This window comes from Arachis duranensis, chromosome 4, assembly GCF_000817695.3.
Source record: "Arachis duranensis cultivar V14167 chromosome 4, aradu.V14167.gnm2.J7QH, whole genome shotgun sequence".
In the NCBI taxonomy this organism is placed as follows: Eukaryota; Viridiplantae; Streptophyta; class Magnoliopsida; order Fabales; family Fabaceae; genus Arachis; species Arachis duranensis.
In genome coordinates this window covers 21,051,040-21,068,671 of record NC_029775.3, presented here as the reverse complement: position 1 = coordinate 21,068,671, position 17,632 = coordinate 21,051,040, and the positions used below count along the sequence as shown (strand labels likewise).

The 17,632-nt window shown below is 34.3% G+C and overlaps 2 protein-coding genes across 3 annotated transcripts; one reads left to right on the top strand and one right to left on the bottom strand.

The window, feature by feature from the left end:
- Positions 1 to 3,118: 3,118 nt before the first annotated feature.
- Positions 3,119 to 6,954, top strand: LOC107483728 (uncharacterized). Of its 2 annotated transcripts, none has more exons than XM_052259993.1 (3): positions 3,119 to 3,519; positions 5,996 to 6,496; positions 6,570 to 6,954. In XM_052259993.1, exons 2-3 carry the CDS (start codon positions 6,053 to 6,055, stop codon positions 6,720 to 6,722), a joined length of 597 nt encoding a protein of 198 aa, XP_052115953.1. In that variant the 5' UTR covers positions 3,119 to 3,519; positions 5,996 to 6,052; the 3' UTR covers positions 6,723 to 6,954. The 2 variants fall into 2 exon arrangements, with proteins under 2 accessions (XP_052115953.1, XP_015959824.1); XM_016104338.3 differs by having other exon boundaries at positions 6,053 to 6,496; positions 6,570 to 6,943.
- A 589-nt stretch (positions 6,955 to 7,543) lies between these two features.
- Positions 7,544 to 16,290, bottom strand: LOC107483729 (uncharacterized). The gene is made up of 9 exons (XM_016104340.3): positions 16,092 to 16,290; positions 14,291 to 15,824; positions 13,831 to 14,185; positions 13,074 to 13,158; positions 12,113 to 12,169; positions 11,290 to 11,349; positions 10,985 to 11,206; positions 9,150 to 10,586; positions 7,544 to 8,601 (listed from the first exon to the last, which is right to left on the bottom strand). Exons 2-9 carry the CDS (start codon positions 15,714 to 15,716, stop codon positions 8,146 to 8,148), a joined length of 4,098 nt encoding a protein of 1,365 aa, XP_015959826.1. The 5' UTR covers positions 15,717 to 15,824; positions 16,092 to 16,290; the 3' UTR covers positions 7,544 to 8,145.
- Between the last annotated feature and the right edge of the window lie 1,342 nt (positions 16,291 to 17,632).

Genomic DNA, 17,632 nt, shown 5'->3' with positions numbered 1-17,632 from the left:
TATATTTAAAAAAATATTAGAAACCATCAGAATTTATTAGTTTTAGTCATCACTTAGCCATTAGTTCAATTCTTTTAATCTAGTTTTTTTATTCTAATAATCTAATAATATATTTTATCTCGTAATTTTAAACATTGATAATTAACTGATTATAAAAAACAATAAATTCTGATAATCTCCTAATATTTTTATATAATCATATTAATAATCAATTTAATAATGATTAATTTTTTGTATGTACATATCTAAAATTAACTACTAAAACAAAATTATTCTTACTATTTAGTTGAAAAGTCTGAACATGAGAGACCTACTAAAATATAATTACTCTTAGGTCCAGTTTGGGTAAACGACTTAATTAAGCTCATTTTGAAAAAATAGATTAAACAATAAATAACTATATTAAGGCTGCGTTTGTTTGATGTCCGTGTCTTGCCAAGACATAGACACAGTGAGACGTGTCTATTGTTTGGATTCTGAGACACAGAAAGAAGAAGGACACGGTTACACACAAGCACACACAAGTTACATGTATTTCATGTCTCAGTAAAATGCTGAGACACGGATTGTGAACGATGGACACGGATCAGAATCTTAGTTTTCAGACGATTTTGTCCTCGTTAATTTTTTGATATTCCAAAAGAGTCCCCTGCTTGTATGAAACCCTAAGAAGTAAAAATTTCTTGTGTAGCTGTTCTGCATCATCGAAGGTGTACCACCACTGCACATTGTCTATGTTTTCCGCCGACTCTCCTCTCTGATTACTGTATGCTGGGCTCTGGTCGCAGTGAGCTTCTGTTGCTACTCTGCCATCTTCGCCTCTCCATCTCATAGCCGTGATAACCTCAAACCCCAGCTGTGCTTCTGCTACGTGTTGAGTCTTTCATCCTTCGCTGCTACAACATCTGTCCTCTCGGTGTGCTTTGCCTCGTTGTCTCTGGTATTTTTTTTTTGTGAAGTTTCTTCTTTAAATTTTGATTATTGATCAGATGGGTTATTGTTGATTAATTGCTAATCCAGAATTTGGGTATGTGGACAATCGAATTGTATGTAAATCTGGGTATTTGGGTATTGTTCTTTATTTATTTTGTTTTCATTTGAAATCTTCAATAGGCAATGAATAATTTCGGTGGTGGTTGTTTTAAATGCATTTTGAAGCTTGATAAGTTATTTTTCCTAATTGAAGAGGAAAAAGAATGGAAAAAGCCATGTGTCTAATTGAAAAAAACTTGTTATAAGTTATACTTGAGAAATTGTTCTCACCATCAAACATTATGGCCAATTATGCAGAAAAATCGTCAAAAAGAAAAGAGTTGTAGAAGGAATTGTTGCTGCTGTGATAAATAAAATTTTGTTACTGATCTGCTGATGTTATTAGTGCTGATTGTTGATAAAACTAGTGATAAAAATGTTGTTCTAATTGATGATTCATATGTTAATTAAATTGCTTATGAAATTAGTGATAGGTGAACTTTTTAATTATTATCTATTGAAAAATGCTAGAGGACAATTTATTTGTATTGTGTTTATAAAATTACTCATCAAACTGCTTACCAAGTTGTTTGCTATCATGATTTGTATTATGTGTTTGTAGAAATTATTAGGATTCTTCTTTTATGTATTTACTTGTTATTGTTTATTAGGAAGTGATGATGGATCGTTCTGAGGAGTTAATGAGCAAGTGAATCTTGGCCGAACGCTGAGGAGTCTTGGTTTTAACACAATGGAGATCGTGCAAGTTGCGAAAAAATTTGTGCAGAATCCAGAATTGAAGGCAACCTTTTGGAGTTTGGATGAGGAAAAGGTGGCATTCGCTCGAGATATAATGGAAAACTTTTAGCTAGTACTACTTTTTTAATCATATTAGCTCACCATACCAAAAATCGCAGCATACAGGTTAGGTTCTATAGGTCTGGTGAAACTATTAGTAGGTATTTTCACAAGGTATTGCGTTCAGTTTTGCGTGTCCAAAGTATCTTATTTGCAAAGGCAGACCCTGTACCGGAAGATTGTGTAGATCCTAGATGGAAATGGTTCAAGGTAGGTCGTGTATGTAGCTCTAATTTGTATTGGTCACGTTTACTCTGCGTGTAATAACTTTTTTTTTTTACATTTGATAGGGTTGTCTAGGAGCATTAGATGGAACTTACATAGATGTCAAATTAAGGGGGTAAAATAGTCATTTTAATTGTGTAGTGTCTTGTTCTATGTAAACCAAACACAATGTTAGACATTATTGTAATATCATGTCCATCATATCCAAACGATATACATAAACACAAATATTTTATGTCTATGTCTCAAGTGTCTATGTCTTAATGTCTATGTCTTAATATATACACAAAACAAACGCAGCCTAAAAGTAGCTTATAAATAAGTTATTTTGTTTTTGGATTTTTAGTTCTAAAAGTGCTTGCCTGGGCGCTATTATTTTGATAAAAAAGATATTTTTTCAATGAAAATTTTTTTTTATTTTTTAACGTGTTTGGCAAATTTCTAGTAGTAAAAGTAAAAGCACTAGAAAAAAATATCTTTTTTGAGAAGCTATAATTTACATCTTTTTTTAAAAGATATTTTTTCTTAAAAAAAGATATTTTTCGTGTAATAAATAAACAAAAAGTACTTTTATATTGTTATACCCAAATAAAAAGATTTTTTGCATGAAATACCCAAACATAAAATTACTTTTACTTTTCCATAAGAGCTTATGAATTATGAAAAGTAGCAGTACTGTTAGAGAAGTCTTTTTTTTAACTTCTCTATAAGCTCCTAAATAACTTCTTAAAAAACTGCAATTTGATTTAGAAAACTACTGCTTTTCATAAGTCAAAATCTCAAAAAAGTTAATTTTAAAGTTTTCAATTACTAGGTTTTTATAATTTTATTGACCTACTAAAATCCTATAGGCCCCCACTAATGAAATCTTAAATATTATTAAATAATTAATTATTAGTTTAATTTATTAATTTTAAAAAGTAACTGAATTAAATTAAACTCTAAAATTTATTTCTACTAAATAAAAATGTTACTACGAAAAACAATATATTATTTTTTATTTTTTTAGTTTATTTATGAAAATTTCTGCCAAAGTTCGGTCACTAGGCCCGGTCTGGTTGAACCGGACACTGGGAACTGTGGGATCAGGGCACGCCACACAGTCACACATCCCTGGCTCAGTGGCTCCCTGCATCGGTTCTTCACTTCTTCTTCGTCGTGCTTCATTCCTTCTTCAGCCCAGTCAGCCACGGCCGCCACCAAGCACCAGCCTCACGAGTCACCGCCACGAATCGCAGCTCTCAGCTTTCCTCGCAGCCTCGCACCAGTCACCACCACGATTCGCAGTCTATCGCCGCGCTCGTCACCCACCGGATCTCTCTGGTGCTCTCACCTCTTAGACTCTCGCCTTGCTCACCTGCCAGAAGCTCGTTGCCGTCTTCGTTGACAGTTGCTGCCGCCGGCCACCAGCACGTCGTCGTTCAGTGTTGCCAGAAGCGGAGCATTTCAGTTTCTGACTTTCAGGTAAACCACTAAACCTTGATTTTAATTTTTAGAATTATTTATTTTAACTGAATATCATGCTTGAGCTCTGAATTCTGATTAGAAATATTGTTAGACATATTGATTTGTATGTTATGGTATTATTATGCTTTATTTTTCTAATATTCATTGGTTTGGTTGTTCTTTGTTCTTGTTTTGTTAACCTTTTAATTATGTTTAGATAAATACTAATGGGAGGAGGAGAGCTTATTAAAATGATTTACAAGAAGCATATTAATATTTTCCCCCTTTTTTTGGATGAAATAATGGATAATTCATCCATCTCATGCTTTTATTTTGATGTAGATACATTTGTTACATAAATTTGATCCGAGTACTTGTTGAGTAACCTTTTCCATTGTGTCTGTCATAGTCTTCTGATCTCAAATACGATTTTCTTACTTTTGCTGGTATCTTTTGGATGCAAATTTCTATTATTAAGTTAGGTGTAAACTGAACTTACATGCAGTTTTCACCATTAAGTTAATATAATCATTTTACATTTTACGGCCACCAAAGATTTGAAAGAGCTACCAATCAAGGGTTATAGCTTCATTGAGTTAGGACATTCTTCGTTCTTCAATATGACCCAATTAGATTTGGATTGTTCTGTGCCTTCGAAAACTTGTTGTCTTATAATAAAAAAATTAATAAATTTCTGGGTATTAGATTGGTACGCTTCTTAATTGTTTCTGTTCCTTTTTTCTTTTATTCTGTGGCCTGTTGCTTGAATTTTGGATTCTTGGGGTTTTGTGGGTATGGGTTGTTTGTTTGGTTGTTCCAATTTGGGGAATTTTTTTGGTCAGAAGTAGATTGCTGAAACTTCAGTTGATTCTTTATGATTTTGTGGTGTGCTGAAATGTGCTGTGGCTTCTTGTCTGTGGGATAGAAACACAAATCCTCTTTAGAAGCCAATTTAAGTAGCATTTGTTTTGAAAAGAGAACTTGTTTTGAAGACAATGAAAATTCATTCTAAGTCCGACTTAAGTTCCTCATATATTTGTAGATGCTTCAGAATTCTTCTTACAAATCCTATGTAGTCTTTTATGATGCTTTGGCCCTTAAAAATATGCACTCACTTGGTATCATTGGTGGGATTTAGTAACTTTGAGTTGGCATGTATTTTATTTATATAGTTTACATACACAAAAATCTTGAATAAATCTATTTGTGAAGCACATTGATGGCAACTCTATACTTTGTGCAATAGCTGATCTTTTTCTTGTTTTACTGTTATGTTCACAAAACACATAGGCTGCTATTTGACTCTGTTGCTAAATTAAAGTAGTATAGTACACTTAGTTTTCAAATTGCAGGTATTGCACATTCTTGTGCTACTTTTGAATCTCTATTAAATTATTGGTAACTAGGTTGAACTTAAGAGTATTGTGCAGTGAAGAAATCTGATTGAGTTTAATTGAAACCGGTTTCTTACTTGTTATGAAACCAGTTATAAGTTAAAACCAGTTATTTATAGTTAAGCTGGTTATAAATTTTGAAACCAATTCACATTTTTTAAACTGGAAAATTATTTCTTAAACTGTTTCATAACCAGTTTGGTCATCTTAAACCAATTTGGTTTAATAACTTGAACCTAATTCCTGGTTAACCTTAAATCAGTTTTGGTTTTTCAAAAACCTTAGCCATGTACATCCCTCGTATAGTGAGTTCTACTTTGTAGTTTGGCAAAACAAAATTGGGGGCTTTGCACACAATGCGAAGTTCCTTGTTTAGTATCCTATTTCTGTTTGGTTTTTGATGGAATTTTTTGTTGCAACATTAATCAAGAAGACTTTTTAAGATAAATCCATCCACAATAGAGCATAGATTTTACTTTCAAAAGCCAAAATCCTGTACTGTGAGCATCTATATCCATAAGTAGAATGAGTTTGAAACGAGGAATTCTAGGGTATGTAATTTTCTTTTTTTGGGTACATAAAGAGTTTAGATAAGATCGGTATGCACTTTCATTTTTCTATCTTTTGGTGTTAAAAGAACCAAATTAGTGATTGTTGATTGATGATTATTTGGTTAGTGAAGAATTCTGTGAAAGATGCTTTGTACTTGCATTGCTGCTTGAATAATGATGTTGCCACTTGAGCTTGAAAATTTATGTAATTATGGATAATCAAAGGTTTTTGTAGCATTGCCGGGTCAATTGCTAAATGTGTAGGAAACTTCTGTTGTTTCTGGTGTTATGTGCAAATTCTTCCTTGAAGCCATTCTGATGACAAATCTTCCAGACTTCCTGTATTGATTGGTCTTGGTCGGGTGCTACAGTATTTGTTCGCCACATATTTAGCAAATGTGTAAATATTTGTCCTGATAGAGTATTTTCACATCTTTACTTTGATGTGATCAAGTATCTTTTTTCCCATTCTAAACTGAGTTCCAGATTTATCTAGGACATAAATTCTATCAAATACATTATATTTGGAATTTATCATTTTTTTAACAGTAAGGACTCAAGAAATTTAACTATCAACTTGTAAACCGTTTTCATTCACATCATCAGATGGCATCAGCATCAGAGAAGTATGCTGCATTTGAGGAGAAAGTGAGTCGAACAGTGTACTTTGATAACCTTTCACCACAGGTCACTGAATCTGTCTTGAGAACTGCTGTTGAGCAGTTTGCAACCGTTAAAAGTGTGAAGTTTATTCCCAATTACCTTGGACCAACCAATCTGCCACAGTGTGCATTGATAGAGTTGGATTCTTCCAAGAAGGTCAAGGAGGTTGTCTCCATGATACGCCAGTATCCCTTCATGATGTCTGGGATGCCACGACCAGTAAGGGCTCGTCCTGCCGAGGCAGAAATGTTTGATGATCGGCCCGAAAAGCCGGACAGAAAGATCAAGTGCTGTTGGTTGGATCCGAGTGACCCGGATTTTGAGCTGGCGAAGGACCTGAAGCGTCTTACACGCAGACACGCTGTAGAAGCTGAATATGTTCACAAAGTAAGTTCACTTCCTTTGTGTGATTCTAGGCTGTTCTGATGTGATTTTGTGCATTTATGCTCTTTTCTTTTAGCTTCAACTACAAGAAGAAAAGAAGCTTGCCGAACAACAAGGGGAAACGCTTAATATGCATTACAAAAAGTTCAAATTAGTTGACAGCATTATGGCTGATGGAACTGCCAAGCATCTGGCAAAAAGATATAATCTGGGTGTTGCAGATGAATGAAGGCTTTTGGGCTTAACAGTTTATGTAAAGCCTCATGCTGCTAATTCTACCAAAGAAACAAGAAGTAAATGGTATTTATTATTTAACATGCTTTGATCCATATGTACGATGCCTTTTTATTTTGAAAAACGTGTTTATGTGAAAATGTGTAAAAAACTATATCAAGACTTTTTAAAGTAAGAAAAAAGTAAAGTAATAATCTAATCACTATTAAATTAAGAATAAAGAATCATTTTTGTCCCCAACGTTTGGGGTAAGTCCTATTTGTGTTTCTAACGTGTAAATAGTCCTATTTGTATCCTTAACGTTTATAAAAATAATTCAATGTTATCTTGCCGTCAATTACTCATCATGAGCTTTAGTTGGAGTTTTGAAAATCTCTTATTGAAACTAGAATACAAATGTCTAGGACAGAACTGATGATCCACACCAAAAAATAGCTTATCAAAAGTTGAAACTAATCTTTACAACATTTGCACAATTCACTTTTCTAGGGACATAGTTGAACCTAAACACAAATAATGAATACAATATTGAAATCGAAAACATCTAAATGAGACATAATTGAGAATGAATACATCCCAAGTGAAAATAATTGAAAAATACAATCTAATATAATATAATTGACGGCAGGATAATATTAAATTATTTTTATAAACATTAGAGACACAAATAGGATTTACCCCAATCATTGGGAACAAAAATAATACTTTACTCTTAAATTAAAATAGTAAAATTCGCACATGATGTAATTATAAAATAACTAATTCTTTACTTTTTTATTTTACTAATTTCCCCACTTCAAGAGAATTCTTTTCTATGCGGTTGTTTTAAAAATTAAAACCATTCTTTCAATATCAGAGAAAGGGAGACAGGATTAGGGGGATCAAATAATGCAGTTCATGGATGTGTTTTAGGCACTTTTGAGGGCATTAATTTTTGGCAGATCACAATTGGTGAACAATATTCTATACAATCACATCAATTCTAGCATGAATCAGGAGACTGTTATGCCTGCACTAGAAAAAATTTTGTACATGATGAACAAGTCAAGATCAATTGTTTTTCCCCGGGATATCTCGTCGCATATTTACAAAGGATTTTAATACCACTTGAACCCTCAAATAAATATACAAATCTAAAGCCTCAAAGCATGATGGAATTCCTAGAAACTATGAAGGAGCCTCTCATTAAAAGACCGCCTATTTCCTTACCCTCTAGCACTTGAGCACTGTAACTGCTGCCATCCAGCATTTGCAACTACTATTTATATGCCGATGCTGCCATTATGAACAATGAAAACAAAATTGGTCGGTTCATGCGGCACATCTTCGGCCAGCATTATGATTTTCACCACAGCTTGCACATTATGCAGCCAATCCTGCTATTTCTAACTTGTAAGTGATTTGCCAGAACACTATATTCAACCATCTTTATTGTTACTGGAAAGGCTTGGTATTTCATCAGGAAATCCTGTATCGAAATTTGTGTTTGATTTTCCAGAACGCTTTCTGGGTTTACGAGGCATGGCAAACACAAGAGGACCTACAGCTGGCTGTTGTAGCATGTCTATGGTATTTCTCTCTTCTGTTATTGCTTTACCAATTGCCAAGTTTTCAGAAGCAGGAGATTCACCAATTGCACCACTTTCAGTATTCGTCTTTGAGAGCATAGGATTATCTGATGAGGATGAATCTAAACTTAACCATGAAGAATTACTTTTTCCATCATATCCCTCTCTGGCGAAAGCCATGTTTAAAGTACTTGCATCATTGAGGAGACTATCATCAACTTGAGCATCAGAACCTGCCTGAAGATCACGTGGGTTTTCTATACAAGCTGTATGCTCGGCAACATTTTCTTCTGATGTTGGGACCTCCTATCAAAAAGGAGAATAAATAAATTGTTATCATGGGTGGAAATGGAGATTTCAAAATTTTGTTGAGAACATGAATTCACATCATCGAAGAAAACAAACTATTGTTGAATATTGGCGTGATACAGGATTTTAAAAATAAATAAAACAAACATGGTACACGGGTTCTAGTTAACCAGAATAATAATGTTGGATCATTATCCATCAAATGGACATGAACAAAGTAGGACATGCCAGTCAAAACAAAAGAATTTTGGTCAAGGAGGGAGAGAAAATTGCACGTGTAACAAATAAATGATCTATTTATTTATAATTTAACCATTTGTAATGTAATTAAAAGAATAATGCTGAGTCTTTTGTCGATTAATTAATTGACCAATACATTTAGTTCTCATCGGAGTAAGAGAGACAAAAAAAGGCAGAAAAATTGCAGCCAAACTTAGAAAGACTGAAAGACAAGATATAGCAGTCTAGAAATAGAATTATGGCATCACACATAAACCATTAGAAACTATAAGTTAACTGAAAAGATGGTAGATGGACTAAATTACCTTATTTTGAACCTCAGGAGCTTGTTCAAATCCAGAACCATCCTCTCCTTCAGAATCAGCCATCTCCTCACATTCAAACTCTACATGTTCTTCAATATCCTCCTCAGAGTCACTTAGCTCTTCCTGCTCCATCACTATGCCAAGATGAGAATGATCACCAATATCATCTACATCGTATCTGGTGATGTTATCATTAGGAACAACCAAAGGAAGATCACTTGATGCAAGTTCACAACTGCCGGCAGACGGACTTTTATCACCCTGCTGACCTTGTAGAAAACTATTCTCTTGAGGTGTCATTGTTGTTCCGCCAACTGCTAGAGTGATTTTAGACCCTAATGGATCATGTAAATTTTGCTGTCTACTTTTCACTGATTTCCCCCTTCCAGATACAGAACTTAGGTGCATCTCCAAGTCAAGTTCACTGGATTTGTCATTAGGACCAGAAGATCTATTGACTATAGCTGGCTCATCACTATTACCCAGTGACTCAGGCTGGCAAGCATCAAACTTGGTTGGTGATTGTGTATCATTAGATTTCTGCAGGAGTGGATGAAAATCAATGCTGCCTGACCTTAAAGTGGAATCTTTTGACTTTGTGGCCTTATTAGGATAATCAACTTGGCTCCGCTGCTGTGAACTATGGAAAAGGGAAAGATTTAGTTGTGGTTGACTGCCCGAGAAGAAGTTGAAGGAACCAGAAGTTCCAGAACTAGGGTTCAATGGATAATAAGGCACATTGACATCTTCAGCTACTTGGAACAATAGTGGATGCATCTGGAGATCAGTACAAGTTCCATTTTCTACCACAATAGATCTCCCTTCCACAGTTCCAGATCTTTCTGGCTGAGAACTCGTGGCATTGTCCTTTAGCACAGGTCTAGCACCTTTAGCTTGATGAATGTTATTAAATTTCTCACCATGAGGAATTTGAGATACAGAACTATCTTTTCTACCAGCAGTGACACCACCACCTTCAGGAGGGTAAATCTTAGGTGTTCCACACTGGAACCCTTTAAAAGCAGTCTGAGAAACTACACGAACAGATGGAGGAAGATTTACAGGAGGCAAGTCTGGTGCTAATTTCACTAAGTGAGTGTGATTTACCTTCCGAGACCGATAAGGTCGACAATAGTAAGTGGAGCTAGATGTCACATCCAAACCTGGGATTTTAGGCTTAATTGTACTGGAAGCACCTTGTATTCCATTTCTTAAATCAGATGGAGGGTGAATAAACTGATGAAGGTTTGATGTAGATGGAAATGCAGGCCGATTACTATTATGATCTTGAGTTCCTTCTCCAGATGTAGAGGAAAAGCGTTCAGAATAAGTAAGAGATGTATCTGGCCTCCAATCTGCCAAAAATGCCTGATGCACATAAGGAACATCTGAATAATCCATGCCATTCTCTGAACCAGCAATTTCAGCATCACAATCCTGCAACAAATTCCAAATATAGGCTATCAAATTTAATCCAAAACCCCTTGATAAGTTAGAAGCTCAAACTATGGCATGGGCATATTAACAAACCATGCAGTGTTAGACTGTAGAGACAATTTTCACAAATGTCACATGACTAGGAAATGGATATACAGTGGTCCATTTGCAAGCACAGCAACATCAATTGCTAATGATTCATGGTTTGTTATATTCTTTTGGCACATATGTATATGGTATTTACATCAGTCAAGATTGCATAAAGGTAAATTAAGAACTGTTTACTGGTCATAAGCCATGAAGGCAACTACCAAAATGCAACATGAAATTTGACTCGAAGAACAAAGACAAGACCAGAGATATGAAATGCCAAAACAGGCTTCTAAACTAAGACTAACCTCTTTATCAGATACGGCTTGCCAACTTTCCGCAGCAGCAGCTTTCAATTTTCTTCTTTTCGATTCATACAATCTTCGCTTCTCCCTTTTTGATGCATCTACCTTGTATGACTTTTGAGTTCCAAGAGCAATACGCCACTGGCGAGGAAGCAATGATGGATCTCTGTGTGGAACTATAAATTGCCACACCAACATCCAATCAAATTTATAATACTTAAGTCCCTGCATATTTGTGGTCATACATCAGCCGGTCGTAATGCAACAATCAGAATTTCCATATCGGAAGATGCAGTAGAACAAGTTACCTCTTGAATGCGTGCTATCTCCTCCGCAGTCAAAGGAGAGGTCTTCATTCTTCGAACTGCCTGTTGTAAAGAAGCAACAGTTTAAAAAAGAGTTAAAAAGAAAAAATTGATTAAACTACTATAGTCTGAGTCTTGTTCCATACATGCATAAAATTACAAAACTACTATATATTGTGCACGATTCAATCCAGCTAGAACAAATGCCTTTTAATCCGTGATACTGTCTTATTTCTTTAAGGGATATACTTGTTTCCTCAGCATTCTTGTTTGATAAACAACACCTTTATTGGACAGTCTTTCAAAGCTAACTTCTTGCATATGAATTTTGAGTTTCACCCATTCCAACAAGGATTATCAAGCAAAATCCCAGGGAAGAGATGCCTATGTGATTCAAATCTTAAATTACCTTTTAGTTTGGACTTAAAATAGAGAAAGTTTTAACTAAGTATATAAGCAGATCAAAAGGGGGAAAAATCCTTCCACTTATACACTAAGTTGGTTTTAGATTAACTTGGTGATACCAAATCCATTTCTGCTTCATGCAGATATTATATATACCACTACTACAAAAGATTCTCCTCCTCCTGTGTTTATATTGTTTGTCCTAAAACCTCAACATCCTCCTCTGATAGTTTTTACAATTCAACAAGCACAGGGAATTGATACAATTCCAGAGCTTAAGAACATGGAGGACAAAAATAATAAAATATTGACAATTCAATATCATCACTATGCCTCATATACTTTGATTTCTAAATTTTATTCAATAACAAAGGGAACATCAGTGAAAGTTTATCATATAAAATTACATATATAGATTTACCTTTATTGGATTCTCCGGGGCTTTTGAAGAACAGCGATTTTTCTGCCTAACAAAAATCTGTAACCCAACCATTTGGTATCACATTAGAATATTGGATAGGGAACCAAACATGATCAGTATAATGAAATTGCTGAACAGTTCAGCAGAGTATTACATTTAAAAGACAAGTAAAGGAAGTGTTGACATGATGACCCTTAGGTCTGAAGTTTCAACACAACATCACAATATTATGAGGGAAATAGAAGTATATCAAAGATATTACTTTCCCATCTAAGAATGTATAATTGTACATCGCCCGATCAGTAAGTACTATAGCCATCTCAAACCAACTTATCTGAAGCTATAAACATAGCCTCATTGTGTTTACTAGCAAATAATATTATCCCATCCTCAAAAAACACTGGTTAAAATCAGCAGCAAACTGCCAAGGAGTACTTCAATTACTTTTCTCTTTAATTTTTATTCATTAGGAAAATCATATGCATATTTATAAGGAACCCAAACACTGGCATAATGTTTAGCCCATAATGCATTTATGCATCTAAGGTACAAAGCCATTAAATGACAATTCATAAGCAGATGTAAGCCTGCCCTGCCTTACCCACTTTTGTTTAGAGGATCTCCAATCAAGCTGGTCACAATTAGGTTAAATAAATTTAACCATTAACTTCTATTGCAATCCATTAAGTTATAACTCATTACGAAAATGACAACTGAGATACAAGCATATTGGTTTCTTTCTTTTATTCAACAAGAGAATACTCAATTTGCAGAAATTAGCTTCAGGAAGAAAACAATAAGAATTTAATATACATATATGAACCACCAAAGATGCTACTGTTTAATCACGAAACATGAACATGATAGAGAAAACAAAATGAAGACACAAACTTCCCCTCCAACAATCAAATTGCAAACCATAAACACTTCGTTGAAATAACCATCTTCCAATGGCAATCACCTGATGTTTAGACTTGCAGGGAAGAAAACGTTGTTGAATTGCTTTCCAATCTGTATTGTACTCCATTATCCCTAAGGCTAGTAGTCTGCAACAAAATCAAAAGGAGATGTACACTCCATAAGCTCATCATAAACCGTGAGAATAAATGTACTAAATTTATATTGAAGAAAAGAAAAAAGAAGACAATCAAAGTCCAGTATCAAAGGAAGATGGAGCCATTCTGTAAAGCTACTGTAGAAATGAGTAAATAATCAACCAAAGGTTTTAATCTCCAAGAAATGAAACAACTTAAAAAGAGAGATATATAGTCAAACAGAGAATATCATCAATCCATTTCTAATCACACTGAGAACCGAGTCGATTACCACCTATTCAGAAGCTAAATTATACATTGAAAGAAATGAATTTAATACAACAACAACAACAACAACAAAGAAATGAATTTAATTCAAAGAAATGAATTTGATGATAAAAGAAAATATTATCGTCTAGAAATAGTAAAAGGGAACAATGACAGAGGATAACGTGTCCACATAGAGACAACATCAGAAAAAAAAGCGACATCGGCAAACATGATAAGGTTTAGCATATGTCTCTAGGTAGGTTATAGGTGAAAGGAAAAGGTATAGCTTAAGACTATACATCCACAATACTAATCGACACATACAAACACTTGCAAAACTGAACAGAACAAAACAAAAAGTTCCATTCAAGAGTGATAAAGCTGGTTTGCAGAAAGAGGAAGCGTTGGACTTACTCATCCTCTGAATCAGTAAAAAGTACCCTATTTACAACAGCTGCTGGGGGTGGCTTATGTGGGAATAGTGATGGATTGAGCAAGGGCACAAATCTTTGAGCTAACTTTGCAACTTCCTTTGGTACCAAAGCAATTGACTGCTTCTTAGTACTTTCGACAAGCATGGCAGCCAAAGTTTTCTTAGGTTGCTGTTGTCCAGGTGTAGGTGAGATTGTATTAACTGCTCCATTTGTGGTGCCACTTGAAACTGCACTGTTAGCTTCAGCAGATGGTGAAGAAAAAGGAAAGAGAGGCTCCTTCGCAACATGTGAATCACAACCAGATTCAATGTATCTGTTTCGAAATTCTTGGGCAGCTGTAAAAGGAATTTCAAACCAATGCCTGAGTACGTAAAAGTCAAGTATGAGCTAGCATAAAACGGAAAAAGATGAAGCGAACTTGAATCTTCAATCGGGCTTACCAGAATCAATGTCTTCGACATATCTTCCTACCAAACTAAGTGGAGAAACATCCAAAATAGATTGTACGGGGCCTCTAACACAAGGGACCCATAAGGAACCCTCAGAACACCTTTGATTAGATTGAGGAAAGCATAAGCTCTGTCCTTCTTGTGTAGAAGCAGATTCTATGTTGCTCGGGCATTGCAGATGTTTGGAGATTCCATTGGCCACCGATGTGCAGGCATACGACGGGGTAAAGCAAATACTAGGATATGGCGTCCTTCTCACAGCTAAAGCTTCATCTCGCTTGTGAAGCATCTCAGAAAGCAAACCTTGAACCTGAGAAGCAATCTGTTTTTGGGAAGGCTCAAGAACTGACAGAGAAAATACCTGAATAAGAAGTTGTACATGCTCATGGATCAAACAATGCAACTGACCAATCTGCTGGGTAGTGAACCCATTCACAAGACCACTCCCTGGAGCACAAGCATGAAAACTTGAAGTAGCCTCGGGCATCAAACCTTTCCCAGAAGCCAGAGGTGCATTCAAGCAATTTGGCAAAATTGGGCGCAGGGGCCTCTTGCCCCGTCCCAGTGTTTTCTTTTCACATTGGGTAGAGACCTTCTGACGCTTATTTTGCCTAGTCTCTGGTCGTCGTCCAGCTCCATCTTGCTCTTTTCCAGCATTCACTGATGCATTCTCATCAACATCACTCTCCAGTAATTCTTCAAGCTCTATCTCAAAGTCTGCATCATTATCCTCATCTTCATCATCAAGATTTTCATTTTCATGAGACGAAAGAGCATCGGCATCACCACCTTGTAACACAGCTGCAAGGAATTTTTTATACTCTTCTTCATCATTAGCATTTTGAAGGTCATCGTCATCATCAGTCTCTTGAAGAAATGTCTCAAGCTCATCAAGAGTGAAACTTGCAAGTGAATAACGGGCTCGGGTGCGCATACAGATGGCATCCTCGCTATCTATATCTATTATTGGAGTCAAGGATTTTGCAATGTTACTTAGTTCTCCTATTGTAGGATCGTTGCAATCAGTTGCACACATCAAGTTATTGTGCTTCCCTTGATTCATCTCAGATTGAGAGATCAAAGCTGATGACTGCAAAAGAATGCCCTCAGCATGCTCAGAATCAACAGCAGCACAAACTTGCTCCTTTTTAGTGGTTAGCTTTGATTTCGACTTTGTGCCCACAGATTGCTCACTATTGACAACATTATCATCCAAAGCATCAACCTCAGAGCTCAAACTCGAAGATGCTTCTTGTGAAGGGGTTTCCTTTAGAAAAGGATTAAAATCCACATCTTCGTCTTCTTCCTCCATGTCTTCCTCCTCTTCTTTATCCTCCTCTTCAGGTTTCAAATTGCTTGCACTCTGGTTATTGCCAGAGCCAGATTTCGTGGACTGCACACTCGAGCAGGAAAGCATTTTATACAAGCAATAACACTAAAGTTTATTGTTGAGAACCTCAAAGGCATTCAGAAGTATGTCTATGAGACAGTATCCAAAACAGGAAAGTTGAAATCACTAGAGAACCTGAAGAAAGCAGAAAGCAGTGGTAAATAACGAAGCTCAAAAAGTAGCCATCTTTCATCTCCCAACAAATCACATATAAGATTAACATTGCAATTCAAGTTGCTCCCCGTTCAAATACTACAGGGCGTTTGGAAACCCCAGGAATTCAATTCCATAAACGAGTTCCCTAATTTGGAATCAACATAAGACAAGGAATTGAAATCACATGATAATTCAATTGTACTTAAACTATGGAATTGAAATCAGAGTCAAAATTTTAATACACACCTTCGTCTACAGCAGTCGAGTGGTTCCGGTGATCTCAAGTGTGCTGCATATCAAAATAGAGGGAATGAGACGCACCCGCCGAAAGAAGAAGAAAAATGAGAGTGAAAGGGGATTAGAGACAAAACGACAACGAAGAAGGAAACCAAGTAGTGCAGTTCTTTCGGAAATAGAAATCCAAGCCCTCTTTTTTTAAAATCGTGAAACCCCTTCTTTTCTTTCTTTTCGCATTAAGGGCATGTTTGGGTAACTTTTAAGAAAAGATCTTTTTTCGAGTTATCTTTTTTTAAAGATCTTATAGAAAAGTAAAAATAATTTTATATTTGGATATCTCATGTAAAAAGTTCTTTTTATTTATCAATTATGTTTGGGTATAACAATATAAAAATACTTTTTTGTTTATTTATTACATGAAAAATATCTTTTTTTTAAAGAAAAAAGATCTTTTAAAAAAAATGTAAACTACAGCTTCTCAAAAAAGATCCTTTTTTTTTATTTTATTAGTGTTTTTACTTTTACTACTAGAAATTTGCCAAACACGTTAAAAAATTAAAAAGGATCTTTTTTTATTGAAAAAAGATCTTTTTTTAACAAAATAATGACGCCCAAACATGCACTAAGCACACTTATATGTTCGGGTATATTTTCTTTTACAACCCTTCTACAGAAAACATTAAAATTAACTATTAATATAAATATATATTAAAAATAAATTAAATTATATATATTTATATAAAAATATATTATAATTAATTTTGATAATTAATTTTAATTTTATTATATAAATACTATTTTTATCGAATAATATAAAAAAATTCATTTAAAATGATTTATTTTAATAATGGGTTATGTCTACTCAATAGTTAGTGCTCACGTGATTCACAGAAAAAATAATTATTTATTTATTATTTATTATTTCTTATCTAAAATTAATACTAAGATAAAATTAATTTCAAATTTCAATCTGATTATTAAAATTTTAATTTATTTAATTTGATCTATCAATATAATATTCGTAATTTAATTAATTTTTTTATTTCATTTTTGTTACAAAACCTTTATAATTTTTTCCTAATATAATAATAAACTATTAAATTAATACTAAAAAATTTATATTGTTAACAGAAATAACACAAAAAAATAATCAATTTTTTTTAGTTTCCTTGTGAATGACTAAATTTTTTTAAAAAAATCTAAAAATTAAATTTTACTCAATTTTTATGTATTTTTTAAATATTTATTTAATTTGAGTAAAGTGGATAAATTGATTTTTTTGTCATATTTTTAAATTATTCATAAAATAATTTCTCAAAATTTATGAATATTTCAAATGTTAAATTAATAGCTAACTCTTTCAAAAGGGTCCATCTACTGTACAGATGCATTTTTGTACATATTTACAGATTTTAATTTAAAAGCGTATCACTAAAAATGTTGCTTAAAGAGAAAGTGTTACCCTTAACCGTTAACTTGGCTCTGATACCAATTTTTAAAGTCGTCTTTTCTTTTAATTTCTTTTTCGAAATTTCTATTAACTCTTCGAA